Consider the following 27,683-nt stretch of genomic DNA (forward strand, 5'->3'; position numbering starts at 1 on the left):
CATAGAACCAGGCAGACAGACCTATTGGCCAGAATACAGCCCTCAGATAAACTCGCACATACTGGCACAATCATCTTCACCAAGGTTCTAAAACTCCACAATGGGAAAGAAGTCTCTTCAACAGTCATACAGAATGGGAAGAGAATTTTAAAACCATGTGACTGAAAAAGCACTAAGAAATAACTATAGATCAAGTTCCAAAAAAGGGCTAATAATCCAGTTTAATAATGGACCAAATAACTGGACAGACATCTCCCCAAAATTAAGTAAAAATGGTGAAGCAATAAATGAAAATGTTCTCAACCTCACTGATCATGGGAGAAGTGCAAATCAAAATCACAAGAGATATCACATCACACCTATCCAGATATTTCTGATTCATTTTTTACTTAAGTATAGTTTAATTACAATGTTGTGTTAATTACTGTTTTTAAAAAAATTTATTGAAGTATAATAATTACAGTGTTGTTTACTGAGGGTATGTTTTATTGATAAAAGTTACGTTGGTGAAAAAAAAAAGAACCACAACATTCCAACTCTATGAAAAAGAGTAACCTGAAATTTACGTCACAGAGGAAATAAGAAAGTGATTTTTGAATGACAGCTTTCATGATTAATAAACTGGTAAAGTAAATGCCTGGATGCCTTGATGTAGTTGATCTAAATTATGAGGATTTCTCAAAGGAGCTCCTTTATCTCACACAGTAGGTGCAAAACCAGAAATTCACTCAATTTATTAAAACTCCTTTCCCAGCAAGGTAAACCAGGCTTCATGGCTGAAGGACCTCCAACGCTGCCTTGGCCATCCTGTGGAGAATGGTGCCATCTTCTGGCCACTGTCAAATCACCTGTTAATAATGTACAATTCTAACATGTTACCTTGGGTGAGAAGAACATTTTATATTGCCTGAAGCCTGGGGCACTTGAGATATCTTCAGAGATATCTTCAAATGTTCTCAAAGAACAGGCCATTCTGGTTACTTTTTATAATTTTATTGAATCTTTTCTTCTCATACCTTAAAAAAACAGCACATGAAAACAGCATCTTATCCCAAAGTTTCAACTCAATGCTTAAGGAAGACCGTGAGAACCACTCCACCACCTTATGCCTATGAATTACCACTGTACGGAATTTCATAGCAAGTTCAAATTTCTACCCACCCCAGGATTCAAAGCCGGTAATCAAACCCTTGTTGCCAACTCCAGGGACTCCAGCTCTCTGCCTATCTTACTTCTCAGCAGCTCTTCCCATCTGTTTAAGACACTGCATCTCCCTGATGGCTACTCTTTAGGGCGGGTCAAGGCTGAGCCAGAGAGAGCAGCAGTCTGGTTCCACGGTCACCTCCCACCAGCCACCAGTTGGCCAGGCAGGAAATCATCCGTCTTTCATCTCCACCGTTTATCTCCCTCTCTTCTTCAAAACTTGTTGCTTTCATGTAACAATGGATTCAGTATCCATTAAATTGCCTGAGAGGCTGCTTGAGCCTGACATACTTTCCTGAGCTAAAAAAGAAGACAATGACGTACCTCTGTGGCCTTCCTGCCATGAAATCAAGTAACAAAGGGAAAAGCACTACTGAGCAGGGTGGTGCCAGGGAAGCAATGAAAGCCCCTCCCCACCCCCATGGAGGTTTCTCCAGCGCCAGCTCTTACAGGTAGAGGCAAATATCCTGGGATCACAGAGGTATCGTGAAGGGAAACCCGTTTATTTTCCTCTTTTGAACTTCCCTGCTGCCCCAGTCTTTGCCTTCTTCTTAGCGGCTCCCTTGGGCTCTGGCTCCTTGCGCTTGGCGGAAGAGAGGGAGCCAGTCACCTTAAAGAAATCATCCAGGCGGCCCTGGGTGCTGCCCTGGCGGCTCTTGCTCAGCCGCCTGACCCCACTGCGGATTCGCTCCTCGGAGAACTGCTTCTCCCCACACATGAACTTGACGAGCTCTTCTTCATTGGGCTCGCTCCACTTGAGCTCCACAGACTCTGGGTCCAGCACCTCGGGCTCCAAGAAAAGCTGCTGGGCCTCCTTGTGGAGCCAGTTTTCCGGCACGGGGTACTTGTTGGGGTCTAGCCGCCGCACGATCTCCTCGATGCTCTTGTGCTTCTGGATGAGGTCCACAGCCCGCTTGGGCCCGATGCCCCGGATGCTCTCACAGTAGTCACTGCCCAGCAGGATGCACAGATCCACGAACTGCTCCTGGTTGAGGCCCAGCTCCTGCAGGATCCGGCTCAGGTGGAACTCCTGGATGGGCAGCTTCTTGGCCTCACTGGCAGTCAGGTGCCGCATGAGCACGGGGCTGCCGAATGTCAGGCAATCCATGTCCTCTGTGGCCGCAGCGTAGACTTTGCCGGCCTTCACCAGGGCCGCACAGCTAGCCTCCGCCTCGCTGGGCGCGTCGAGATACGGGATGCCCATGAGGCTCAGGAGATGCTTGCATTCGTCATTGTGTTGCTTGGTGACCTTCACCAGCCGCTTCGTAAACTTTTCCACCTCTGCCTCGGCCCCAGCGGCCTGAGCCTGCTGCAACTGCTTCTCCGCCTCAGCCCGCCGCTCGCTGCGCTTGGCCAGCTCCCCGGACTTGAGCTGCGGAGGCTTGCCATCGAAGACATACACGGGCTTGATGCCATTCTCCATCATGCGGATGGTGCGGTAGAACATGCCCATCAAGTGGCTGGTGGTCTCCCCCTCCTCGTTCTGCAGCACGTCCCCCCCTTGGCGAACAGCTATCAGGAACTGATAAATGCTCATGGAGGCATCGATGGCCACCTTGCGGCCAAAGTAGCTCTTGATGTCATTCTCCCGGATGGCACTGGGGGCCACGTCAGCGATCAGTTTCGCCAGTCCTTGAATTCCCATAGCAATACAGGAGGGACAGCTAAAAAAGAAAGGTGGGTAAGACAAGGAGGAACTTAAAGGATGCAGGAGGATTACCAGGGGCACTATGTCATCAATGTCATGCCTGCGGCTAAACAAATTTAGCACAACAAAAGGACATCAAGTCATCAAGAAATGTACAGCAAGAAAGTCTACTCAATTAATACTAGTTCACTCAGTTAATACTAAGGATTCCTGAGTATCAGGCACTAAACTACATGCTGAGAGGATAAGATGTTCAAGTCCTTAAGGGACTTAAAAGTTTTGTGGCTAAGGCAGCAACAGGGCTAGCTTGCAAAAAGGGCTACAGCAAGGCCAGAGGAGGCAGCCTGGGCCAGCTTGAGGAGTCCAGGGACCATGATGGCAGAACTGCCCCCTGAACGACACGTAAATCCCAGTTACACAAAGGTGAGACAAGAGAGATAAAAAGGCAACCAAATGTCTAAGGTGGTAAACAAACTTAGGAGTATATGTCTTCTTGCCAATTCATGAACAACACATTCATTCCTTCTTTGGATCTTTATTCCCAACTCACTTCTCCAGCTTACCTCCTTTCAGCAGCTCTGAGGGTTAGTTCTGTGTCAGTTTGTCAAGGCCACAATATCCAATTATTTAATCAAACATTAATGCAGGTGTTGCTGTAAAGGTATTTTGTGGGTGTGGTTAACATCTATATCAGCTGACTTTAAGAAAAGGAGACTTCATTCCACAATGTGGCAAAGTGAAAGTGTTAGTCACTCGGTCCTGTCTGTGTCTCTTTGCAACACCATGGACTGTACACCACCAGGCTCCTGTGTCCCTGGAATTCTCCAGGCAAGAACCCTGGAGTGGGTAGCCATTCCCTTCTCCAGGGGATCTTCCCGACCCAGGGATCAAGCCTGGGTCTCCTGCACTGCAGGCAGATTCTTTTACCATCTGAGCCACCAGGGAAGCCCACAATGTGGGAGGGCCTCATCAAATCAGCTGAAAGGCCATAAGCACAAAAACGGGTCTCACAAAGAAATCCTGCCTCAAGACCAGTCATCAACTCCTACCAGAGTCTCCAGCCTGCTGACCTGACCTACAATCTTCAACTTTCCAACACCTACAATCATCTGGACCAATTCCTTAAAGTCAGCCTTCCCATATATCCATATTCTAGATCCTGTTTGTTCTGCTTCTCTGGGTGACATAGCAGCTTTGAAGAACTGTCAGGAATAACATCTGTGTGAGAGTAATGCGGTTTTCACAACACTTCTCTAATCTCTCTTCAGCATCCCCTCAGCATGTCAAAGAGTTTCTACTTCTGTCATGATGTTGTTTTAAGTCTTTCCCTTTGTATTTTCTATCCACAGCCTCTTCTCTACCCTGAGTTCTGATCCAGTGATGCTATAGTCACTTAGCCCAGTACCACAGTTCTGTGGTTTGGACTCCTTAGGACAGTAATTTCCAAACTTCTGTCAGGCCTAAACTACCCTCACAATTCCGTGCAACTTCCCACAAAAACCTACACTTAAAATTTTCTTTATTAAAAAAAAAAAAAAAATTTCTTTATATGGACACCATTTTCTAAAAACTAAATTGGAAAAGAGAATTCATCTTAAGCAATAATATCTGTGCTTTATCAGTTATATTTTACTACATGTTAAATGCATAAGTATTCAAAAAGATTCGGGGGAACTTCTCTGGAGGTCCAATGGTTAAGACTTTGTGCTCCCAATGCAGAGGGCATAGGTTTGATCACTGGTTGGGGAATTAAAATCCCACATGTCCCACAGCCGCCAAAAAATTTTTTTTAAAAAGGGATTTTGGGGGTCATCATGTATCCATTGGTGGTGTGTCCAACACGCTGGACAGCCTGGGAATCCAAGACAAAAACTGGGATGAAACTGCCCTGTCTCACTTCTGTTCGGCTGTACGCTCCTCCCACCGTTCTGCAGCCCTTTTCTATCTCGTTTTAGTTCCTCTGTGAATGGCAGTGGCCTTGAATCTAGGCACCATTATTTACTACCTGGATAATAGTGATCACTAAGTCACTTAGCGTGTGACATTACTAAGCCATTTAGGATTGGTTTTCTCATCTACCAAGTAAGATGATAACCATGCCTGCCTTGCAGAATTACTGACAGAGTTAAGTGAGATATCAGACGAAAACTGACAAACACTAGGTGCTCGCAAACGTTCCCCCGGCAGAACCCACTCGATCCTTTGGTTCGTGCCTCAAGTTACCGGCTTTGCTAGAACGAGGGCAGACATCCTCCCACTGCGTCCGACAAAGGCAGTGATATGAACAAGTGCAGGTCAACAAAGTGTCTCCTCCAGGAGCTCGGTCACAATACACAACGACCTTATGAGGTGGGAGTTATCATCCTCTTTCTACAAATGAGGAAAGAGGCTCAGAGGTTAAGGGGCTGGCCCCGGACTCACAGCGGGAAAGTGGCGGGCCCGTCTGAATCCCGCGCTCGCTTCTCCCCGCGCGCGGCAGCCGCCCGCCTTCTCCAACACCCGGCGCAAAACGGGCCCGACGCTCTCAGAGACGCTTCCCGAGGGTCTCACCTGGCCTCTGGGGTGCTCCCGGGTGACCCAGAACAGAATTCAGCCCGACTCCCGCCTCTGCCCCGAAGCCTCCTCAGCACCAGTCTCTGGTACCCTCTCTCTTCACCGCCTTCCAAAGCCCGCGCTCGCGTCACGTGACCTGCCGCGGCGCACAGCCTCCCTGGGAAGTGTAGTACAGGCCCCAGGCCCCTCGACCAGCTTCTCTCACAGCAATCAGTCCTGCCAGGGCGGACGGACCTGCTCTGGGACCTGACCCTACCCTTCTCCACTGCTTGCCGCTACTCCACCCCGGGCTCCCGAAGGCCCCAGATCCCGCCACACCCGAAACCACGGGACTACAAGTCCCACAGAGCCACCCGCGTGGCTGCATTTCCTCTTCCGGTTGAACAGCGCGCCTGCTCCTGCCGACGTGTTCTTCCGGTGGCGGAGTGGCGGATTATCCTGTGCCCGGCAAAATGGTGAGAGGGTTGAGGGGAGTTCCGCACGGGGCTCTGGGGAACTCCGAGTTCCGTCCTGTGCCTGTTTCTCTCACAGAGGCGTCAGGTGCCCGAGATCTAGAGGGCGGGAGGACCCTGGATCCTTCGATTTGGACTGAGGGGCGGGGAAGGGGCTGACTCCTTAGGTAAGGTTTTGATCTCAGTGGGCTTCTGATCTCGCAATTTATAAGGATGAGGAGCGTGAGTGCATTTTTTAATACCTTCCAGCATTTAGCTCTGTTACCTGTGGTCAAACTGTTACCTCTATCTGACAAGTTTCTCCCTGCTGTGGAACTCGTACTCATACTACCCAGCGCTGGGCAAAAGTCACCTTCTTGGTGAGGCACTTCCAGCTGTCTCGGGCACTTGTCCGCTCTGTCCTGGGAGCCCCCACAACCTATGTACAGCCCTCTTGCCACGTGTCATGGACTTCTTTGTTATCTGCCACGCCTCCTAGTGACCACCATCTGACGTGCCTCTAGCCCTGGGATGATGTCTATTCATCTTTGTATTCCCAGAGCCAAACACAGGGCCTGCAATTGGAGGCTCAATGGCAGCTATTGTCTTTATCGTTTATAGGGGGGGCATAAATGTTTACTGATTTGAATTCCAGTGTCTCTTAGAACAATGGGCTCAGTTTACTTGTCTAGAGTTGTTATGTTCTGGATTTAAACATTGGCTGGTGGGTGACAATGGAAATTAACATTTGTACGGAACTTTACTTTTACAGCCCTCTTTCACAAGCATTAGCTCATGATCTTCCCTATAACCTTGGGAAGGAAACAAACACCTATTGAGCAACAACTCTATGCCAGGCAGTGAGTTAGATGCTGTGACGTTTGTCTTAAATCATACATCAACCTTGTGAGAGAGATATTATAATCACTTACTGAGATTCCTGGTATTTAGTAGAGTCAGAATTTTGACTTATGTCTTTTGTTTGCAGATCCCGAGATTCCTTAATTGTGTAGTGGGAAGAATAGAGAATTATAAGTTGAGGCAGACTCTGGACCAGTTCAGAGTCTGCCTTTCAGTTGGGATTCTGAGCTTGGTGTCTACAGACATGGGTCCATAAAGCTCCTAAAATCATAAGCAAACTTTTTCTTTTTTAAAAAAAAAAAAGCACTTTATTTTGTCTTGGGGTGTAACCAATTAAAAAAGTTATGATAGTTTCAGGTGAACAGTGAAGGGACTCACCCCTCCCACAAACTTTTTCTTGTATGTGATTTGTCCCAGGCAAAGAGTCCAGACCTTTCATCATGTATTTTTTTTTCCCCATGATGATCAGTGGCCTCAGAAAATGTTAAGGACCAGACTTCCCTGGCAGTTGAGTGGTTAAGACTCTGTGCTTTCAATGCAGGGAATGCAGGTTCAATTCCCTGGTCAGGGAACTAAAATCCCACAAGCTGCATGGTGCAACCAAAAAAAAGAAAAAAGTTGAGGACTATTGATCTGTAGCTAATCAGTCCCCTTGTGTGTCTCAGCCTCTGACTTTTAGCTGCCCTTCTCATCTCCTACTGAAAAGACAAAGCGCCACCTTAGTTTAAGATGCCATCATAATCGTTGTCATTCCCAAAAGGTATCATTTGACAGTGGTTCTGTCAAAGGAACCGGGAAGGATGTCCCTGACTCTCAGGCTGAATTAAGCTTCTTGCAGTCACAGCAGCACGAGGCTCTGATAACCCCATAGTCCTCCGAGGTTGAAGTCTTGGGATCCTTCAGTGGCTCTGATCTCACGCCTTCCCCTAGGAACTTGAGGCCATGAGCAGATACACCAGCCCCGTGAACCCGGCTGTCTTTCCCCACCTGACCGTGGTGCTGCTGGCCATTGGCATGTTCTTCACCGCCTGGTTCTTCGTGTATCCTTTGACTGAGCAGCCAGTGGGCCAGAGTTAGTGATGTGGGAACTGGAGGGAGGAACTACACTGGGTACAGGCACCCAGCCAGTTTTGTTCTGGCGTGGGGAAGCAGGACAGTCAGGAGGTTAAGGGGTAAGGGCCATTGCCATCCAAAGTCAGGTTGTGGCCTTATTTTCCAAGTTCAGGTGAGCTCAGTTGCTCTTCAGGCTTCATAGTAAGCAGAGGGCCTGGCTGGACTGGAGGCTGGGCACGGTACCTGAAGTTGAGAAGTGTTATAAGGAGTGATATACTCAGGTGTCAGGAGATCAGAGGGCTAGTCCCAGCTTTGCTGCTCATTAGCTATGTGACCTTGGGTGGTTGAAGGGTGTTGTGGAATCTGGAGTCGCAAAGCACACCTCAGAGGACACTCAAGACAGCGGAGTACAGTTTATTACGCCAGCAGGTCCAAGGGGAATCAGTTCCCAACAAGGCCCCTGATGTTTCTGAGAGGCCCAGTTTTATACTCCCCACTACTTTACTGGTTACATATTAGCAATCCCTTTGTTGTGTATGATTGAGTTTCACAACAAGTAAGTGCTAGGAGAACAAACAAACAAGGTTACGGGGGTGGGGGTGGGGGGCGGCGAACAATGATTATACATCAAGGGGGGATGTCTCCATGGTTAATCTAACAGGGGCTGCCCAACCTCATTCTCCATTTGCCATCTGTAGGGAGGGAAGTCACCAGACCTGGTTTCCACTAGCAGTGGTTTCCTCCCTCTTGGGCAGGGTTCACATCCTGTCTTTAGGATGGATGACAGGCTTCAAGATGGAGTCTCTCCTGCTTTCTTCACACTGGCCCCAACAGTAGGAGCGCCAGGGTCTAGGTTATCTCTTGGACCCCCCTGCCCAGCTGCACGGAGCCAGACCAGCCTCCTGGAAAGCCCTCAGTGCAAACCTTTCTCCCAGAGATGCCCTGGCCAGGTTCCCTGCCCTGCATTGTCCACACCTTTGCTTCTCCTTAATTGCCCGGCCAGTTATGAGGTCACGTCCACCAAGTACACCCGGGACATCTACAAAGAGCTCCTCATCTCCCTGGTGGCCTCACTCTTCATGGGCTTTGGAGTCCTCTTCCTGCTGCTCTGGGTCGGCATCTACATATGAGCTCCCAAGGGTGAGAGCGGTGACAGGGTGGGATGCTGGAGAAACCTCCCCACACCCACATCAGGGTCCTCAGGCCCGCGTGCCCCCTTGGCTGATGGAGACAGACTGGGCAGAAAGGATAGGGACACCGGACACATGGGCTTCTTTCCCTGTCCCCTGGTGGGAATCTGAGCCGAGCAGGACCTGTGTCAGATCTGAGGTCTCCACACTGTCTGACCTGGGTCTGGCGCTGGAATGTACTGCCTTGGGCTGTGGGCGCAGGCTTCACATGGTTCCACTTCTGTGTTCTTACACATCATGAACAGTGGCTGGGAAGCCATCGGCAAGTGGCCAGGCGGTGGGCCAGGGTCCGGGACTTGCTGCCAGGAGTTCCGTTTTAGTCAGTTTCAGCGTTCTCAGTCATTGAGATAAATTTTTACTGATGTTTGGTCACTTGGTGGAGGGGTTGTGTGAGGGAAGGTGATGGAAAGATGGGTCCCTGCTCTCATTCTGATCCCCTTCTCTTTCAGGTTCCAACCAGGCAGCTTCACTGAATCCCTGCTTTTGTAAATTAATTTTTTTTATTTTACTGTTGCTGGAAGTGTCCCACCTGTTTCTCACAATAAAGGCAGATGTGACAGCTTGTCTGGTGCTGGGACTCATGGTTCCCTAGTCCCTCCCCTTCCTGTGTCTCTGCTGCCTCCTAGATGGTTCCTGTGGCTGGGAAGCCCTGCGCTCTGCCTAGGAGGGGAGTGTGGGGAGTGTCTTATCCCTAGAATTGAGGGCTTCTTGTGGACAGGAAGGCACTGAGCCTGTCCTCTTCTGCGCTTCTAGAGTAAACTTCCTTAGGAACCCGCACCAGTCAAGTCTGTCCCGGGGCCAGTCCCCTCCTCTAAGTATAGCCAGGGACCCTCAAAAGGCTCAGCTTGTCCCTAAGGTGGCTCCTTCTAACCCAGGTCGGGCAGCAGTAGGTCTGTGGGGTGTGGCTAGGGGAAGGGGCTACCGCATCCTGTTCCCACGCCTGAAGCTACGAGGGATAATGGCGTACAGAGCATCCATCAGGCTCAGGGGCTCCACGTGGCCCCAGCCCCACAGATGACCCCATCCTCCCCCCACCCCCACCCTGCCCCAGAACAATCTCAAGAAGACAGGAAGCAAGCTCAGATACAAAGCAGTATTTATACATTTATTTATATATGTATATTTACTTCAGAAAAGAACAGGGGACAGGAAGCAAGCAGGCCTGGGGCCGCTTCCCTCTGCCCGCTCGAGTCAGAGCTGGTACGATAAATATGAGTCAGAGCTAGGGGCAGGGTGGCGGGGGGCAGTTACGTGGGAGGGAGGGGGTGCGCTATGCACATGCAGGCTTTCTTGGGGGCTGTAACATGGGCGGGGGTGCTTGTGCATTGAGAGGCCCTATATACAGCTTGAAGCTTGGGGAGATTAGCCCAATGGCTACAGAAGTCAATGCCAAACGGGAGAGAGGAAGGGAGGGGTGGGTTGCTGGACCACGGGTAGGGGATAGAGCCAAGACACCCCCTCAGCAGCACCCACTGGGCAGCTGTCAGCTCCCAGCAGGTGGCCCACTGGCCTTTCCTGAAGCCCTTTTACCTCCCTGGGCTTAAGGCAACTTTGGTCCAAGGTTGACCCCCTCCCCACCCCCCCACCTTGAGCAGCTTGGAGCCCCTACTTGGCCCCAGCCTCCACACAGAGGACCCCCTCCCCAGGCATGGAAACAACCAGCTGCTAACCAGATTGGAGCGATGCTGTGTCCAAGTGGCTCCAGGGGGCAGTGGAGGGTCACTTTCCAGTTTAAGCACTTTAACTCCAGTTCAGGGGCTGTGGTCCAAGAAGCCTACAGCCCCACTGAGGAAGCCCCAGAATCCTATCACAGGGGGCAAGGCTCGGCAGGTTTATGGCATTTAGGGAGGGTTCCCGCAGAGGGGAAAGAACAGTAGTGCTACGTAAGGCTCAGCCACCTGTGTGGTGTGGCGACCTGAAAGTCGCTCAGTCGTGCCCGACTCTGTGACCCCATGGAATTCTCCAGGCCAGAATCCTAGAGTGGGTAGCCGTTCCATTCTCCAGGGGATCTTCCAAACCCAGGGATTGAACCCAGGTCTCCAACATTGCAGGCGGATTCTTTACCAGCTGAAGACCAGGGAAGGCCAAGAATACTGGAGTGGGTAGCCTATTCTCCAGAGGGCCTTCCTGATCCAGGAATCGAACAGGGGGTCTCCTGCATTACAGGTGGATTCTTTACAAGGTGAGCTACCAGGGAAGCAGTGGTGTGGGGAACTGTCTTAATTCCTATGTCAGAAGGGCGTGGAATCCCACTGCGGAGGGGCTGGGAGGTGAGGTATCCTGGCTACCCCCCATCCCGCCAGTGTGGACAAGTGCTTGATGTCTGTAGCAGAACGGGGCCCATGGTTCCTAGGCTTCTTCAGGATTCAGGTCTCCCCTGAAAGGCTCCCACTCAAAGCTGAGAATGAGAGGCAGGAGGGGCAAGGCCTGGCTCCCAAAGAGGCAGCAGAACATCACCAGGCGAGGACGGCAGTTCTGTCCCCATTTCTGAACCCTCGGCAGACACTGCGCAGTGATTTCCACTCCTTCCATGAGCCTGGCTGTGGCCTCAGAAGGGTCTAGATACCCACTAAGAAAGGTTAATGTTGGCACTTGAGATAAGATTTCAGTAACCCAAACTCACTGCTCTGCTCCAGAGAGGATGGGCAGAACTGGGGCCTACTGCCAAGAACAGGGCCCCCAGCCTGGCTGGCCGAGCCCAGCATGGGGCCCTTGATCTGGGAAAGTGAGGCCACCAGCAGACAGGAGAGGGGGAAGAGGCCTGTCCTGTTGGTCGGAGTGGGGTGGGTGTCTCGAGGCACCCAGGGACGGATCAGAGCCAGGGCCCTGCCTTTTAAGTGTCCCCCAGAGCTCTGGCCCATTCGGGACTCTCCATCTCCATTCTTCTACTTCTGCCCTGATTTAAGTGCATTTTAGTAATTACTTCATTAATAACAGCAAAAGCTATTTGCATCCACTCATCCACCAGCCAAGACCAGCCTGCTGCCGTGCAGGGATTCCGGCTCCTCTGCTCAGAGACCAGTGGAAGCTCCCTGGAGCCCAGGCTGTGTGGCTGTACAGGGAACTTCCCTTTGGGATACTCCAGGTTCTAGGGTCCAAGGCTTACCTGGCCCGCTGGCCCCGCCCCTGGTTCGGCCAGGCACTGAGTGTATAGAGAAGGCATATGGTCAGTCGCCAGCCCATCCAGGGCCGGCTTCAGCTGCCCTGGGAGCTCTTGGAGCCAAGCTCTTCCAGGGAGAAGAGACCTCCTGGGCCACGCTTAAAGCTTAGAAGTCCGAGTCCAGTAACAGTCAAACCCTAAAACGTCCGCTCCCTAACCCTCCCCAGGGAGCAGCTTTGAGACAGGGCTGTCCGCCCTCCACCGACTCCTGACTCGGCCAGGTCTCTGAGCCAAGCCCCTGCCAATACCAAAGGTGGACAGGTGCTCTCCCCAAAGAGGGACAGCTCCCAGTGGCAGAAGGGGAGGCAGGGAGGGTGGGCTCTGGACAGAGTCACAGCTTCTCCCGCTTCTGGGGCACCTGACATCACCAGGCCTACATCGGCCGTGTCTGGATAGACGTGAATTGGGCCCGGCAGGTCTCTCTCCAGCTCCATCCGTGGTGTGGGGGTGCCACCAGCGGGAACAGCAGCTCCAGTGTGAGGACTTCCAGTTTCACCAGGCACGGGGAGGGCCAAGCCGGCTCAGTCTCCAAAGAAGTGCCAGCGGCGGGCTCCAGTGTAACACCATTGCATCCAGTGTGGAAGGGGCGCCCGGGAACCCCCGGGCCCTGGTGTGGTGCTGCCTCCAGAGGGCACCTCAGTCACACAGGCGGTAGAAGTGGAAGTAGTAGTCCGTGGCCGGCCGGACCGGGGCCTCCGCGCTGCAGTTGGCCTGACCCTGGGTGGAAGGGCAGGGGAAACCAGTGAAGTGCCTCCAGGGTCAGGCAGGAGGCGGTCCCCCTGCTGACGATCATCGCCTGACTCTGCCCCAAGTCCCACCATGTGCTCTCCAACGCCCCCGCCCACTTCTCCCCCAAGCCCCACACTGAATGTCTCAGGGAGGTGGAGTGCCCTGCTCACCAGCAATGCCACCCGGAAGTGGTAGGTGAATCTGCGGAAGGACAGGATGGTTACTGGCCACTGGTGGGAGGTGCCCTGGGGAGGGAGAGGAAGAGGGGTCAGGACAGCGGCACAGACCCCCAACCCCCACAACCTGCATCCCTCGCCATGGCCATCGCAGCCCTGGGCTCTGTAGCAGGTTTTACAAAGGAAAGTGCAAGTTGCTTAGTCGTGTCCGACTCTTTGTGACCCCATGGACTATACAGTCCACGGAATTCTCCAGGCCAGAATACAGGAGTGGGTAGCCTTTCCCTTCTCCAGGGGATCTTCCCAACCCAGGGATCAAACCCAGGTCTCCCACATGCAGGCGGATACTTTACCAGCTGAGCCACAAGAGGGGAGAAGCAGAAATCAGGAGAGGCTGGAGGGCACAAGTTCTGCTTTGGGGAGCAGCAGGGGCCACCATTTATCTGCATGCCCTGTGCCCGGCCCTGAGGGTCCACGGCCTCCTGTCTCACTGCCCTCCCTCACCACTGTGCTCCGGGCCCATGGACGTGTTTCACTAAGCCCGTCCTCGCTACACGCCGCTGAGGAGGTGCTGCTTACAGATGAGGACACTGCTGAGTTATCTGCCTAAACTCCCACGGCGACATGTGGCCAAGCTGGGGTTCACCCCTCTCTGCTCTCCCCTGTCTGCCGGGCCCCGGGGCCTGAGCCTCTTTAGGGCTCTCAGCACTCCATCCTCTACACAAGTTACTTCTGCACCTCTTTTCTCATTGGCGAGGGACTGCGTTCTTGGAAGGTGAGGTCTGTTTCTACCCCATCTCTGGCTCCCCTCAGCTGGGCCCAGCCCAGGGTCAGGGACAGGGGAGGCCCCAAGAAATACTGATTGAATAAACACACGAATCGGTGAGAAGAAACTGCCTTAACATGTGCTGAGTGTCATGTGACCAGAGAGGAGCCAGACAGTGACTGGGTCCCAGCCGCCTGGTTCCCAGACCAGGAGGCAGCCCCCTCCAGGCAGCCCAAGACCTTCCAAAGTCACAGATGGGACCGGGTCACCACCCCCGCCCGAGCCTGAGGTCTAGCCTCCCTGGCTCCGCTGAGGCACGACTGTCGCCATGTTTCCAACTCTGCCGGCGTGCCGTGCTCTCGCTGGTGGCCCGGCCGCTGAACACGCTGTTCCCCGACTCCTGGGACGCTGTCCCGTTTCCTTCCCCCCGCTCATCCCATATCGTCCTTCAGGTCTCGTCTTAAATCAAGCACGACCTACAGGCAGGCATCCTGACCCTGCGACCAGACAAGGTCAGCCCTCCCTGCCGGGCTCCCAGGACGCCCTCTGTCTCCACCAGGCTAGGCCTTGGGCAGGGCAGGGCTGGGAGACACTCGCCATGGAGGGATGCGTGCACACCCCCTCCCTGGGGCACAGAGGCCCAGGTCCCAAAGGGTCCCTTGTGGAGACGCCTTTGCTCTGCCCTGGCTCCCACTCCTCGCCCACTTGGGGGCTCAGTTGTGCCGGGGAGAGGAAGCTCCGGCCTGGCTGGCCCACGGGTTCCCCATCGCCCCGTACCTGGGTGTCCTGATGGGCGTGAAGGCTCTGTGGAAAGCCCCCCTCTTCGCACGGCTCCTCCTTTGACATCAGGCTGCACAGCACCACGGACACGGGGGACGAGGAGCTGGGGAAGGCCCAGTCAGCGGGGAATTGGGGTTCCGAGCTCCTCCACCCCAGCCCCCTCCCAGCCAGCCCTCCACTCGGCCTCCCTCTCCCCACAGAAACTGGCCACTGACTCCTCTCGGCCAGTCAACGAGGTGCAGCCGTCAAGGCCCTTGATGGCTACAGACCCCTTCCCATCCCCCATCCTGCACGCTCTTCACAGCCCATTTCACAGATGAGCAACTGAGGCCCGGACACTGCCAGGTCACACAGCCAGTGAAGCATGCAGCGGGCAGGAGAGCCGGCAGCCCTCTCAGGGCCCCCCCTCCCCCAGATCTCCAGGACCACTGCACCCCCATCCCCCGCACCGGCACTCACTTCATCTGCAGGGTCAGGCGGAGGTGCAGGGGGGTGCTGCTGCTGACGGGGATGTGGTAGGTGACGTTTCCAGGCCTGAAAGGGCCAAGCTGGCTCCTCAGCCCAAGGGCACCCTGCCACCCCACCCCCAACGCCCATCAATTCCTCAGCCCCCAGACTAGAGGGGAGCCCTTCGAGGGCCTGGAAGGGGCTGCCCCGCCTTGTGAGGGAACTTCCTCCCTGAGGGGAGCAAGATCCTGTCCCCTGGGCTCATGTCACCCAAGGGAACCTGTCCTGGGGGCATGTAGGGAGGCAGCCGAGCCTACCTGCAGGCATCCTCTGAAGCGCAGTACTGGGAAGTAATGGGCATCGAATTCTCCAGCACCTGGATGGAGGTCAGGGATGGCACTGGGTCTGCAAGGAGAGAGGCTGTTGGAGCAGAAAGGAGGGTGACAAGTCAGGACACAAATGAGAAGGAGTCAAATCTTCCCTTGCCTGAGTTGGATCAGTCATTCACACTTTAGCATGAAGTTTCAGGTTATTCTTTCCAGCTCCCACTTAGACTGAGGTCACACCACCACCTTCCCCAGCAGCCCCAGGACTCCCCAGTTCCCATGAGCCCGAGGTCTGCCTCCTTGACGGACCCAGAACACCCAGGAGCAGGGATGGGTCTTCCACACCCCCTGCCAGGAGCGTCCGGGAGCCCACTCTTTAGGACTCTGCTCCTGACTGCACGTTTCTCCCCAACTCGGGGCTCAGGGATGTCAAGTTGGTAGCTTGAAATCAGCCATGGTAGTATTCCCATACACAAATCCCCTGTCCTTCAGAGATTCAACTTCCATGTCACCTCCTTCAGGGACGCCTCCCCTGATGACTTCCCCACCTCAAACCAGACTCCGTGCCCTCCCCAGTCACCAAGCCGCCTCTGTGTCCCCTCAGGACAGGTGAGGGGAGCCTTGCCACACTGCTGTTTCGTGTCTGTGAGCCCTTGGGAGCAGGGCTCATCCATCTCCATCACCCCCGGGTGCCCTGTACAGAGAGCCAACCCTAGAGCAGGGGCCCAGCAAATGGTGCCTGGTGAGCGTCTGCCTTGTGGGGTTTCCCCATCACTTTGAACTTTAATCTCAGCAAACCAGTTTCGAAGCTTTTTTTTTTTTTAAGCCACAAAACCCATCAAATGAAAGCTGATGAGGAGGCCCAGTACCGATAGCCAGAGGTGCCTGGTTGAAACCAGGAAGGTTCTCAGCCTCCCCTTCAACCTCCTAGGCAGCTGGGGTGGAGGGTGGGGGAAGTTCGGAGACACCCAGTTTGAAAACGAATCCAGTAAAGGGTCCTCTAGCTTCACTTTCACTTTTCACTTTCATGTGTTGGAGAAGGAAATGGCAACCCACTAGAGTGTTCTTGCCTGGAGAATCCCAGGGATGGGGGAGCCTGGTGGGCTGCCCGTCTATGGGGTCGCACAGAGTCGGACACGACTGGAGCGACTTAGCAGCAGCAGCAGCTTCATTAAAACCAAAAGTTTGAGGTTTGGAAAACTGGGGGGACCACAGCACCCTCCTTGCCCTGGCAGGGTGACACAGAAGGAGCCAGGCAGATGTGGGATCAAATTCCATCTCTGCTGCTAACAGACTGTATGATCCCAGGAAGTCACTTCACCCAAATTTCCATCTCCTTGTGTGAACAATGGGGACGATTCCGTTCTCATGGGAGTATTCTGAGGATTAACCAAGGCCATCGATACAAGGCTACAGAATCAGCCTGACCTGATTCCTGGAACTCAGTCACGTTCAGTGAATGTGGACTGACGACTCTGCACCTGGGGAGTCTAGTGATGGGCTGAGATGGGCCCCGGCCAATGAGCCCTACAAGGCTGGGTTGAACTGGGCAAAGGGTAGGGCAGGTACCTGGCTGACCCTGGGCCTGAGTGGGCTGAGCAGGGCTCAGGCCAGGCTCAGGAGCCGATCGGCGGCCCCGGCCATGGAGACCAAGGCTGGGGCCGTTCTTGGCTTTGCCCTGGCCCCCAGGGAAGGGGACCACAGGGCTGGCCACGGGGTTCGAGCTCTTTGGATGCTTGAAGTAGCCAATGCCATTGGCTGACAGGCCCCAGGACTTGGCTCTGATGTTGGTGACCGGCAGAAGGGCCATCTGGCTGGGGCCTGTGGAGAGAGACAGGCCCAGGCTGAGAGGAGGGCATGGGCAGCCTCCTATCTAGCTGTCTCGAGGGCCCCTTGGGACTCCAGGTCACTCCCATCTCACAATCTCCCACACTCAATCTTTTTCCACAACCTTATTCTGGGCTCCAGGAGATCAGACCCTCCCGCTAACGGGTCCTTGGGGCCTTTCTTAGGCCTCATGTAAAAACTCCTCAAGCCAAACCCTGGGCCCCATGCGAGCCATACCTGAGCGGTTGGTGGGGGGGCTGGGACTAGGGCTGAGACCAGGACTGGGATTAAAGCTGGGGCCCAGACTGGGGTCGGTGGAGGGGGTGGGGCTGGGCGAGGAGCAGCAGATGACCGGGCAGGGGCGGGTAGAACACAGGTCCAAGGTGCGGAGTGCTGGAGCTGGGGCTGAGCGGGTCGGGCCGGTGGTACCTAAGGAAACCAGAGGCTGTGTGAGCTGGAGGGGTCAGCACAGCTCCCCGCCCAGGACACACCCAGCGCTCCCCATCCTACCCCCTCCAATCCCACCCCCAGCACGCACCCAGCAGCAGAGAGGGCTGTGGGCCCAGCACCCCAGTGGTCACGGGGGACTGTCGGAGCTGAGTGGTCCCAAAGTTCTGGCTGGACCTGCTGGGGAAGCGTGGGTTGAGCTCAGAGGGGCTGGGCGAGCCTGGGCTGGGAGTCGCAGAGAAGTGGGAGGGATGCGAGGAGGTGGACAGGGAAGGCAGAAAGGAGGCAGTGGGGAGAAGGCTTGGTCCAGACACGTACCATGGGCACATGGCCTCACTCCCCCCAGGGTGCTGGGGCCGGAGCAGGGCCAGAAGACAGGAAGTAGACACGGCAAAAGAGCTAAGGGGCGGCAGAGAGGAAATGGGGCGGGGGACAGGCACGGGGAGGAGAGAGAGAGAAGACACGGTCAAAGATGGCCCAAGGGCTGAGGGTGACAGTGGGCAGAAGAGCCCAAGGCCCTACCCTGGCCCTCCTTCCCCCACCCTCTGCTCCAACCAGGGCCCCTCGGAAGCCCAGCTACCTGGAGAAGCCCTGAGCAGGCCAGGGAGCAACACCAGCTTCAGCAGGACAGCAAAGCAGCTGCCTCCCCACCACACCAGGGGACCTTCTGACCCACCACCCGCCCCACCCCCCCAAAAACCCCCAGCGGGCTGAGATCTTGAGGTGGAGCCCCCTTTACAGGAGACATTCTCCAGGGCTCCTCTGACCCTGGCCAAACCCCACCTGGCCTGGTGACGGCTGGCAGCCAGGCCTCCAGGGACATACCCATCACTTTCCACCAGGTCGTCCTCAGTGCGCAGGCTCAGCACGTAGAGTGTGGACATGGACACCACGCTGGGAGCCACAGGAAAGGGCTGTTGTTAGAGCCGGAGCCACAGACCAGTGCCCTCTCCCCAGGATGGGGCCCTGTGGGTTTTGGTCCCAGGGGACAGGCTCCCAAAGTGATGGCTGTATGTGGGTCTCCCCAGTCCCGAGGAGAGGGGGAAGGAGGAGACAGGATGAGGCAGCCCCCTGCTCCTTGCCCGAGAGCTCAGCTACTTCATCTCCTGGGCCAGGGCCTCCTGCTCCCCGAGGCCCGGGCCTGCGGGCAGCCCGACGCCCCGAGCCAGCCACCCCCAGAGTCTGGAGGACCAGTCACCTGAAGGCCATGACCACCACCAGGGCCACGATGGTTCCCTGCAGGAAGCGCTGGCTGATGCAGGCCTGGTCTGGGACCACAGATGATGACTGAGGACCAAGAGGAAAGGGGACAACGGCCCAGACTTAGGGAGCGCCATGAGGATGGGGAGGCCCCAGTCCAGCCTGCCCCCCATCCTGCCAACCCTCACCTTGCTGGCCACCTTGGGGGGCCTCTTCTTGTGGGGGACGCTGCCCGCCCGGCTGAACTGGCTCCCTGCATGGCTGCAGCAAGAGGACCAGGTCAGAGGTGCCCCTGGGAAGGGGGTCTGGCCCTCCCCCAGCCCACGCCCCCACCTGAAGGCGCCCGAGCTGCCAGTGGACTTGAGGCTGTCGAGACGCCGCAGCTTGGCCAGCTTGTGGCTCCAGCGCTCCAGCTCGTCGATGCGCGTCTCCAGGTTGTCTGTCAGTTTGCACAGCTCCTTCACGGCACCCACGTTCTCCATGAAGATGCGCTCCTGCCGCAGGCGATGGCCAGTGTCAAGGGCACGGTCAGCCCCTAGGAGCCCCGGGCCCCGGGCCCATGGGGGAGCAGGAGGGAGCCCTCGAAGCCCCACCCCGGCCAGCCTCACCTCTCATCCAGCCTCAGCTCCCCGGCTCCCTGTTCCTGCCTCTGAACACCATCCCACCTCTGCACCTATCCCCACCTGTGATCAGAACCCATGGTCCTCAGAGCCTCCCGCCTCCGTCTTCCCCTCTGATGGACATGGTGTCTGAGACTTCAGCAGAGGCCAAGACGTAAGACATGCTCACTGGCACCCAGCCTCATGCCATGAAAGTTACAAACATCATCCTCAACAAACCACGTGTTTAAACTTTGCCATAACCCCATGACAGAGGATGAGATGGCTGGATGGCATCACCAACTCAATGGACATGAATTTGAGCAAATTCTGGGAGATGGTGAAGGACAGGGAAGCCTGGCGTGCTGCAGTCCATGGGCCACAAAGAGTCGGACATGACTGAGCAAGTGAATAACAAAATAGCATGAGAAGTTCTCAGCTGTAACTGAGGGACTGTAAAGAGGAACTGTTTCCCGCCTTTTGCAGGAGAGGAAGATGACTCTCAGGAGGTTCCTCTTGCCCTTGATCACACAGCCACAGACGGGCCAAGTCCTCATCTCCCACCTCCACCTCTCCCTGTGGGGCGGGGAAGGGGCTCTAGAATCAGCATGAGAGAAGACTGGGGTGGGGGAATGCTCAGACTCTCTGCACTTCAGTGCCCTGTCTCTATGGGGGTGGGGGGTGGTGCTGAATGCCCTCCAGCTGGTCCACCCTTCTGCCTCTTGGGCTCCTTCCAGTTCCCCCACCCAGAGACCTTGTTCACCACCAGGAAGTTCTCTATGGTTTTCCCATTGGCAAAGACCACATCTCCCGTGTCCTTCACGGCCTCGGGCAGGATCTCCTTCACCTCCTGAGCGATGACACCTGGGGAGGGACAAGCCAAGAGTGTGTTGGAGGGAGGACTGCCCATAGCACCATAACGTAGGCAGGGGCTGGGACTGGTGAGGGTGAAATTCTGGGAGCCAGAAATCTGAGACCCAGGAGGCCCTGGAGCAGTTTCCCAGGGACAGGGTGGCAGTTCCAGGGATCAAGGTGTGGGGTTCCGCGGGGTAGGCGGGGCTAGGGGCAGACTCCCGGAAGGACGGACCACAAGGGAAAGGAGACAGAGATCCAGGAGAATAAAAGCAATATTCATCCAGGGAGCAGAGCAGCGGGGATACCGGGGCCAGAAGTGCCAGACTTCCAGTGTCAAAGTGCAGGGGCTCCGGGTGAGGTGCAGGGGCAGGTCTCCCAGAGGGCCAGGATTCCCAGGGGCGGGGTTCCACGAGTCGAGGGAAGGGGTTCTTGGAAGCAGGGTTTCCAGAGGACAGGGGACAGGGGCGGGGTTGCCAGATGCCAGATCCCAGCCCCTAGATCTTTACCGGTTTCTGGCGCCGCGGCCTCGATGCCGGCAGTGGCGGCAAACTCCGGCTTGTACCTGTAGTGCACCAGCCGCATGCGCGAAATCCTCTTCAGCTGCTCCGTGGTGTCCACCTGCGCGGGAGCCAGGGCCCAACTGAACCCCTCCCCTCCTGGGCCCGTCCGGTGGCAGGAGTGGGGGGGGGGGGTGGGGGTGGTGGGCAGACCCTGCTACCACCAGCGTGGCAGGATCCAGAGACCCAGGGCCAGCCTCCTCCATGGCCTTCCCCTGGAGCCCCGCCCTCGGGCCCCGCCCACAAGACAGCCCCGCCCCCAGCCCGCCCCTGCCACCGGCTTGTCCCCGCTCAGGGAGTCCCCGCCCCCGGCCCTGCCCCCACCTCCTGCACGTGCTCCTTGGCCCGCAGGTCAGAGGGGTGCATGAGCGAGCCCATGACCTTGACGTTGCCATGCACCACCAGCGCCTCATCCGGCCGGTCCGTGTTAATGCCCACACGGCCATGGTGGAAGACCGTGTCCGGCACCTGCGCCCGCTGCCACAGCACCTCGCTGTCACTCTCAAACTGGCCTGGATTGGAGGCCTGGCAGGAGTTGGGGCTGGATCAGTCCTGGGGGTTGGGGGACGTGCAGCGCCCTGGGAAAGGGGGAAACCCCGTAGCCACCCCTCCAGCTCCAGCAGAAGCTCCTCACCCCCATGCTCAGCTTAAACTGTCCTTAAACTGTCTGCAACTTTCAGAAAAGCCACCAACCGGGTCCTGGCCACCTCCACACTTTATTGTGAAGGAGACACTGGCCCTGAGAGGGTGGGAGCCTTGCCCAGGGCCACACAGAATCAGCACTCCAGCTCCTGACCCCTGAGGACCCTGTATTTCTCCTGGGCGCTGTTTCTCCCAGGTCTGGGGAGGACTCTCAGCCCCCTGTGGGGAGGTGGCCCTCACCCGGACGATGATGCGCTCTGAGATCTGGGCGGCCAGCGTGTAGTTCTGATTTTGTGCGTGGGCCTGGAGGGCCACCACCAGCATGAAGTACCTGGACACAAGAGGGTCTCAGAGGCGCCCAGGGTCCCACCCCATTCCCCTTCCACCTCCACCAGCCTTCCTGGGTCAGATGTACAGTGCACTTGGTCATCTCCCCCAGACGCCTGGGAGGAGAGCATGAACACTCCACCTTACAGAGGAGGGGCTTCCCAGGTGGAGTTAGCGGTAAAGAGCCCGCCTGCCAATGCCGGAGACAGAAGAGAAGTGGGTTTGATCTCTGGGTCGGGAAGACCCCCCTGGAGGAGGGCATGGCAACCCACTCCAGTATGCTTGCCTGGAGAATCTCCATGGGTAGAGGAGCCTGGGCGGGGCTACAGTCCCTGGGGTCGCACAGTCAGACACGACTGAAGCGACTAAGCCCGCACTACAGAGAAGGAACCGGAGTCTCCACTAGGGGGCGGAAACAGCTAGGAAGCCAGCTTCCGCTCTCCCATCCGTAAGAGGTGGAGGGCTCTGAAACCCAGGTCCCTCATCTGGGAAGTGGGTCAATCTCTGGGACTCCGTGCCTGGCAAGCTGGGGGTGGGGGGAGACACCCTCCAGCCCCTGGTCTTCAGGGGCTCCCGGGCAGGGGCGCAGCCCGCTCACCTCTGGTCGGGGTTGGGTTTGCCCTTCTTGCGCATGTTGTTGGCGGTGGTCTCGCTGAAGTGCAGCCTCCCCACAGTCACCTTCGTGACCTGTTCGGGGGGCAGATTGACCCTGCAGAGGAGGGGCAGGGTACTCAGGGGCCAGGGAAGGGGGGCTGCGGAGAGCCAGGCCGCGGTGGAGCCCCGGGGTCAGGAATGTGTGGGAGGGGCAGGTTGTGGGTGCCTTCCACCCTCCTTGGCTCCTGCCAGGGGAGCCGTCCTGGGGACCTCCCCCCCAACACAGCTCAGACACTCACGTGACGGGGTTGAAGGGCCGCTTGCTTCGGTCCGACTGCGACTGCTCGATGTTGATGGACTGGTTCAGGGCCTCCAGCTGGGGGAGGAGCAGAGGCCAAGGGCACCTCAGGGCCCAGGGTCTCCCCACCTGGTCCTGCCCTCCTCAGCCTCTCTGCCCAGGCCCAGCCCAGCGGGAGCTCCTGAGGGAACTGAGGCCCACCCTCCCCTCGGCCCATAGACTCCTGTGCCTTCTCCTACACCGCAGTGGCCCCCATGGGCCCACACCCACACCACTCTCCCCACCTATGTGCACACACGTGAGCACGCACACAGGCAACTTTGCTGGCCACCAATTCACATCCACGCACTCCACCCATCTCCAAGTACACATCCTAAATCAGCCTCCGCAAACACACATGCGTGCATGCTAAGTCACTTCGGCCCTGTCTGACTCTTTGCGACCCCAAGGACTGTAGCCCAGCAGGCTACTCTGTCCATGGGATTCTCCAGGCAAGAATACTGGAATGGGTAGCCATTCCCTTCTCCAGGGGATCTTCCTGACCCAGGGATCGAACCCGTGTTTCCTGCGGCTCCTGCCCTGCAGTCAGATCCTTCATTGCTGAGCCAACCAGGAAGCCCATCCACAAACACCCAGTCACACCCAAAACCACACTCCCCAGACCCCATCCCACTCCCAGGCCTCTCAAGCCCTCCACAGCACCAGCTGAGCCACAGCAAGGCCAGGCCCCACTCATGACACGGACGGAGACACACGTGGCCAGGCCATCAGGGAGCTCATGGGCTCAAAATCAACCACCACCACCGTGGAGGTGCTGGACAGGGAGGGGCCTCACGTCAAGATGGGCCTCAGGGCAGGTGTCCCCAAGGAGGCAGCAGAGTAAACGGCGAAGGTCAAGGAGTGGTCAGCCAGGGGAGGAGGCAGGCAGCGGGGTTCAGAGGGTGTCCCAGAGAAGGAGCTGCCTGGGGGGAGGTGGGGGCTGTGACTGGGCACAGCAAACCAGGGCCGAGGTGAGGATGGGGGTCCCGAAAGCCTCTGATGGCTCAGCCTAGCAGTCAGGGCCTTGCTGGGGTGGATGGGGGAGACGGGGTCCTGGGGGCCTTGAATGGGGAATGTCAGGCCCGCCTGCGTCTCAGGTGGAACAGGAGTCCAGCTGTGGGTGGTCAGATAAGGAGGGGGCCGGCCTGGTCTGGGCAGAGGTGCGGGGAGGAGAGGAGGGGACCAGGGTGTGGAACGTTCCAGGAGACAGAGCGGGGACTAGTGCATGGTGAGAGATGGGCAAGCAGGTCCCAGATTCATGCTTGGGTAACCAGGGCCCCAGAGCCCAATTCCCGGAGAGAAGAGCCTGGAAGGGCAAGTTTGCAGGGCGTTCATTTTGGGGATGCTATACTGAGGCAGCTGATGGCAGGGTCAGGAGCGGGGTCCTGGCTGGGGGCACAGACTTGGGGTCACAGGGTAGAGAAGGAAACGGGAAGCGGAACCGAGAAGAGGGCTGGGGGACATGACCCTTAAGGGGTAGGCACCGGAGTTCAGGTGGGAAGAGGGGGCTGGACTCAGCACCCAGGAGCCTCCTCAGGACACACTCACCTGGCCTCAGGCTCTTTTGGCTCCCCCAGCCTCCTGCCCACCCTCCTTGCCGAGCCCCAGACCTGCCTTTACTCCGTGCAGCTTCAGGTAGAAGCAGTCCAGGGGCTTGAGGCCTTCAGGCGTCTTGACGTACTTGGGCTCGCCCAGCATGCCGATGTACACCGTCACCTGGAAGTGGTTCTTCTTCTGGCACACGAAGGCGTCGTCACCCACCGAGAAGTTGAAGCCCTTGTCGGCGTCCACGCGGTAGGTGAGCATGGGCCTGGGGGCAGGTGAGGACACTCGACCGAGGCCCCCCAGCCGGGCCTGCTTTGCCTGTCCCGTCCGTGGCCTGGGTCCCCGAGCCAATTTCCTACCTGGTGCCCCCATCCTCAAACCTCTCTCGGGATTGCTCCCACTTCTCAGAAATGGAAACTGAGCCCCCCAGGAGGATCTGAGCTCTGGTCTGACAATGCCTCGGCCAATACCCTTCCCTTACATGCCTGGGACCACTGTGCCCCGGTGATGGGGGAGGCTGGGCAAGACCCTAGGATGGGAGTGAGCTCCTGACGAGGGGGCCTGACAGCCCACCACACTTGGCTTCTTCCCAGAACGCTGCCCGAAGCCCCCTCCCTCCAGGGAGACAGGGTGAGAGGGGATGCGTCTGTGGAGCCTCACTGTGCCTGACAGCTGGTTGCCATGGAAACGGTGGAACCAGGCGCCAGCTCTGCACGGGCCCAGCCCCTGCCCACCAGCTTGCTCAAGCCCCCAGACATCCTCATCCTGGCTCCTACCGGGTGGGGAGGGGGCTCTCTGGGCAGCCTGGACTCAGCCTCAGTTTACCCATCTGTTGCTGGGAAGGTGTTCTAGGTCTGGGCTCTTCGGGGGATCTCCAGGGGGTAGGAAACAGGGAGACTGTTGGCCCGCCTTCCCCCATGTCCCCAGGCACAAGCAGTGCCCCCGATGCCTAGGCCTACCTGGAGGAAGCTGGGCAGGGAGAATGTTGCCAAACTTGGAGAGGCCTTTGGGCCCGGCTAACATCTACGGGAAGACGCAGGGCTCACTGCTTCTCCCTCCCTGGGCTCCGCTTATCTGCCTGACCACCCAGGAAACACCCAGAAAGTTCCTGGACCGCACTGATGGGGGGACCTCAGGTGCCAGCTTCCTGGCCTTGGGACTTGGGGTGGCAGGGCTGACCTGAGAAGTATGGCCGTAGGAATGGGGGGGGGAGTCCTGACCAGGCCCTAGGGCTGGACATCCAAAGACCTCTCCCCGCCACCTGGATAGGGCCTCAAAGGATCCTTTAGCCACTACATCAGTTGGACAGCTCCCTGTCGCAGCCCTGAGGGCTTCGCGCTAACAACCCCACAGAGCCTGGGACCCCCAACTCCAGGAGGCTGGACTAGCTGTGAGAAGGCAAGTCTCGGATACCCTGCCCAGGCCTGGCAAGGTCCAAAGTGCGCTGATGGTGAGCCATGCTCTCACCCCTCGCTGGCCTCCCGTGGGAGTGAGGGGAGTGGTCCCAGAGTGCTCCTGGCCGGGTCCCAGGAAGCTGAATCCGCATGGGTGGGTGCTGCAGCAGAGCTAGGAATGCTGGGGCAGCCTCTGACCAGTCCTCCCCCACCCACTGGTCCCTCCCCTGCAGGGAGGGGGCTTGCTGGAAGGGCCTCCCTGACACTCAGCTTCCGGCTACCTTCCTGGAATGCGGAGGGGGAGGGGAGGGGGAGGAGGAGCCAGAAAACACCCCTCTCCACCCACTGCTGACACACTCGCCCCCACTGGCCCCTCCCTGGTCGACACCACCTTCTTAAGGAGGCCTCGGGCCGGCTCAGGAATCAGGAGCCCTGAGTGGCAGTCCTAGCTCTGCCCCGAGCCCGTCTGCTCTTCTGTGAAAGGGGACTATCTTGTTCCTAGGGTGCTTCCGGCTCTGCTCTAGGATCCTGAAGCCAGGGCTGGGGGTGCCCAGATGGCATGACCAGGAGGGGTGGTGGTGGTTTAGTTGCTAAGTTGTGTCTGACTCTTTTGCGACCCCATGGATGGTAGCCCGCCAGGCTCCTCTGTCCATGGGATTTTCTAGGCAAGGATACCAGAGTGGGTTGTCATTTCCTTCTCCAGGGGATCGTCCCGACCCAGGGATGGAACCCGGGTCTCCTGCACTGGCAGGCAGATTCTTTACTGAGGGGACGGGCACGAATCACTCACAGCTCCTTGTAGTTCGCGTCGTACAGTGTTGCCCACTTGTTCTGCTGATGTGGTTGCCACTTGATGGACTGGTAGTTGGGGTCCAGGTAGGAGCCACTGAGGCTGTCACTGTCCTGCAGGAGACCTGGAGAAAGGGAACAGCCATGGGCCCTGAACCCCGGGCCCCACCCCCCCAACTCAAAAGCCTGAGCAGGCCAAGCCATGTACCTGGTGAGGGGGCACCTGGTGGGTGCCAAGGGGGCGTCTGGACCCGGGCAATGCTGAGGGGCAGGGAGCCAGGCCCGGGTGAGAGCGGGCCCTGGGGAGGCCAGGGTGGGGAAGGGGCTCGCGCTGGGTGCGGGGGCAGGGCTGTCACAGTCCCAGGCTCCTGTTTGATCATTCCGTTCAGCATCTGGGCGTTGAGGGTGTTGGGAGGTGATTCCGAGTGCTTCCTCTTCTTGGAGGGGTGTGGGGGGAGCCTGGGGGATACAGGTGTGCGTCATGGGGGACCAGCCTCTCCCCAGGACCCTTCCCACTGAGCAGTATCCCTGCTCCCCTCTCTGCCCTGTTCCAGCACGACACGCCCAGCCCAGTGGACACCTCCTGCAGGAAGCCCGTGTCTTTACCTCCTCTGTGCTCTCCCATCACTCTATGCATATCATCATGTGTCTGTCCCTCCTCCTTGCCCCCCACGCTGTGGGATCCAAGAGGGCAGGACCACACCTGACTCGTCCGTGTGTCCCATCACACCCAGCAACTGGCCTGGTGCACCAAGTGCTCAGAATCATTGGTGGAACAAATGAGTCTGTCCCTTCCCTATGGGGTCATTCTCAGCATCACCCGTTATAGTGAGGGCTCTTTGGAGAGCAGCCTCCAGAAACAAGCCAGAGGGTCTGGACCACCAAGACTGGGAGAGTTTCCTGGGAAAGGGGCTGATGATTTGGGGGGCTATGCAGCACCCCTTCCCCTTCTGGTTTACCAAAAACTTTGCCAGTGGAATCTTTCCTTGAATGAAATCTTTCACGAAATCTCAAATGTCCAAAACTGATAAAAAGATAATTCTGCAGCTGGAGTCAGAGCGGAAGTAGTTCTGGGTCTACACCTAGAATCTCCTCAGAAACCTGAGGACTCTGTGGTGGTTAGAAAGTCACTGCTATATGGGTAAGAGCACCGGCCCAGGTTCAGGTTGTGGCTCTGCCCCTTCCTACCTCCGTGACCTGGGCAAGCATCCCCTCCCCGCCCCCACCAAGCCTCAGTTTTCCTATCT

The 27,683-nt window shown here is 57.0% G+C and overlaps 3 protein-coding genes across 9 annotated transcripts in view; 1 reads left to right on the forward strand and 2 right to left on the reverse strand.

Annotated features, from left to right (window-relative positions):
- Window positions 1-977: 977 nt before the first annotated feature.
- FEN1 (flap structure-specific endonuclease 1) lies at window positions 978-5,622 on the reverse strand. Its single transcript, XM_043872317.1, has 2 exons — window positions 5,402-5,622; window positions 978-2,867 (listed from the first exon to the last, which is right to left on the reverse strand). The coding sequence occupies exon 2, from the start codon at window positions 2,846-2,848 to the stop codon at window positions 1,706-1,708; it is 1,143 nt and encodes a 380-aa protein (XP_043728252.1). The 5' UTR covers window positions 2,849-2,867; window positions 5,402-5,622; the 3' UTR covers window positions 978-1,705.
- Window positions 5,623-5,721: 99 nt separating this feature from the next.
- On the forward strand, window positions 5,722-9,501 carry TMEM258 (transmembrane protein 258). Of its 3 annotated transcripts, none has more exons than XM_043872503.1 (4): window positions 5,722-5,859; window positions 7,627-7,736; window positions 8,753-8,889; window positions 9,389-9,501. In XM_043872503.1, the coding sequence occupies exons 1-3, from the start codon at window positions 5,857-5,859 to the stop codon at window positions 8,877-8,879; spliced, it is 240 nt and encodes a 79-aa protein (XP_043728438.1). In that variant the 5' UTR covers window positions 5,722-5,856; the 3' UTR covers window positions 8,880-8,889; window positions 9,389-9,501. The 3 variants fall into 3 exon arrangements, with proteins under 3 accessions (XP_043728438.1, XP_043728428.1, XP_043728447.1); XM_043872493.1 differs by having other exon boundaries at window positions 8,753-8,861; XM_043872512.1 differs by lacking the exon at window positions 5,722-5,859 and adding an exon at window positions 5,883-6,023 and having other exon boundaries at window positions 8,753-8,861.
- Window positions 9,502-11,014: 1,513 nt separating this feature from the next.
- MYRF (myelin regulatory factor) overlaps window positions 11,015-27,683 on the reverse strand; it is a 34,128-nt gene continuing 17,459 nt past the window's right edge. Inside the window, exons 6-27 of one of the 5 annotated variants that reach the window (XM_043871852.1) lie at window positions 26,645-26,895; window positions 26,438-26,561; window positions 24,323-24,518; window positions 22,671-22,747; window positions 22,376-22,486; window positions 21,691-21,781; window positions 21,133-21,333; window positions 20,758-20,869; window positions 20,151-20,260; window positions 19,131-19,291; window positions 18,986-19,058; window positions 18,796-18,884; window positions 18,423-18,491; window positions 17,916-17,996; window positions 17,689-17,774; window positions 17,388-17,579; window positions 16,893-17,144; window positions 15,315-15,402; window positions 15,010-15,084; window positions 14,548-14,653; window positions 12,999-13,073; window positions 11,015-12,816 (exon numbers count right to left, since the gene is read on the reverse strand). In XM_043871852.1, the coding sequence (XP_043727787.1) occupies window positions 12,736-12,816; window positions 12,999-13,073; window positions 14,548-14,653; window positions 15,010-15,084; window positions 15,315-15,402; window positions 16,893-17,144; window positions 17,388-17,579; window positions 17,689-17,774; window positions 17,916-17,996; window positions 18,423-18,491; window positions 18,796-18,884; window positions 18,986-19,058; window positions 19,131-19,291; window positions 20,151-20,260; window positions 20,758-20,869; window positions 21,133-21,333; window positions 21,691-21,781; window positions 22,376-22,486; window positions 22,671-22,747; window positions 24,323-24,518; window positions 26,438-26,561; window positions 26,645-26,895 (2,701 nt within the window). In that variant the 3' untranslated portion in view covers window positions 11,015-12,735. Of the gene's footprint in view, window positions 12,817-12,998; window positions 13,074-14,547; window positions 14,654-15,009; window positions 15,085-15,314; window positions 15,418-16,892; window positions 17,145-17,387; window positions 17,580-17,688; window positions 17,778-17,915; window positions 17,997-18,422; window positions 18,492-18,795; window positions 18,885-18,985; window positions 19,059-19,130; window positions 19,292-20,150; window positions 20,261-20,757; window positions 20,870-21,132; window positions 21,334-21,690; window positions 21,782-22,375; window positions 22,487-22,670; window positions 22,748-24,322; window positions 24,519-26,437; window positions 26,562-26,644; window positions 26,896-27,683 lie in introns of all 5 variants that reach the window. The other 4 variants (XM_043871830.1, XM_043871841.1, XM_043871866.1 and 1 more) reach the window with 4 other exon arrangements.

This window comes from Cervus elaphus, chromosome 2 (genome assembly GCF_910594005.1).
Source record: "Cervus elaphus chromosome 2, mCerEla1.1, whole genome shotgun sequence".
Classification (NCBI taxonomy): domain Eukaryota; kingdom Metazoa; phylum Chordata; class Mammalia; order Artiodactyla; family Cervidae; genus Cervus; species Cervus elaphus.

Bases quoted from the DNA above. Each gene is read 5' to 3' on its own strand.
- FEN1 (XM_043872317.1), bottom strand. From the start codon at position 2,848: ATGGGAATTCAAGGACTGGCGAAACTGATCGCTGACGTGGCCCCCAGT.
- TMEM258 (XM_043872493.1), top strand. The intron at 7,737-8,752 runs GTATCCTTTGAC...TTGCCCGGCCAG, and splicing joins TTCACCGCCTGGTTCTTCGT to TTATGAGGTCACGTCCACCA. The intron at 8,862-9,388 runs GTCGGCATCTAC...CTTCTCTTTCAG, and splicing joins TCCTCTTCCTGCTGCTCTGG to GTTCCAACCAGGCAGCTTCA.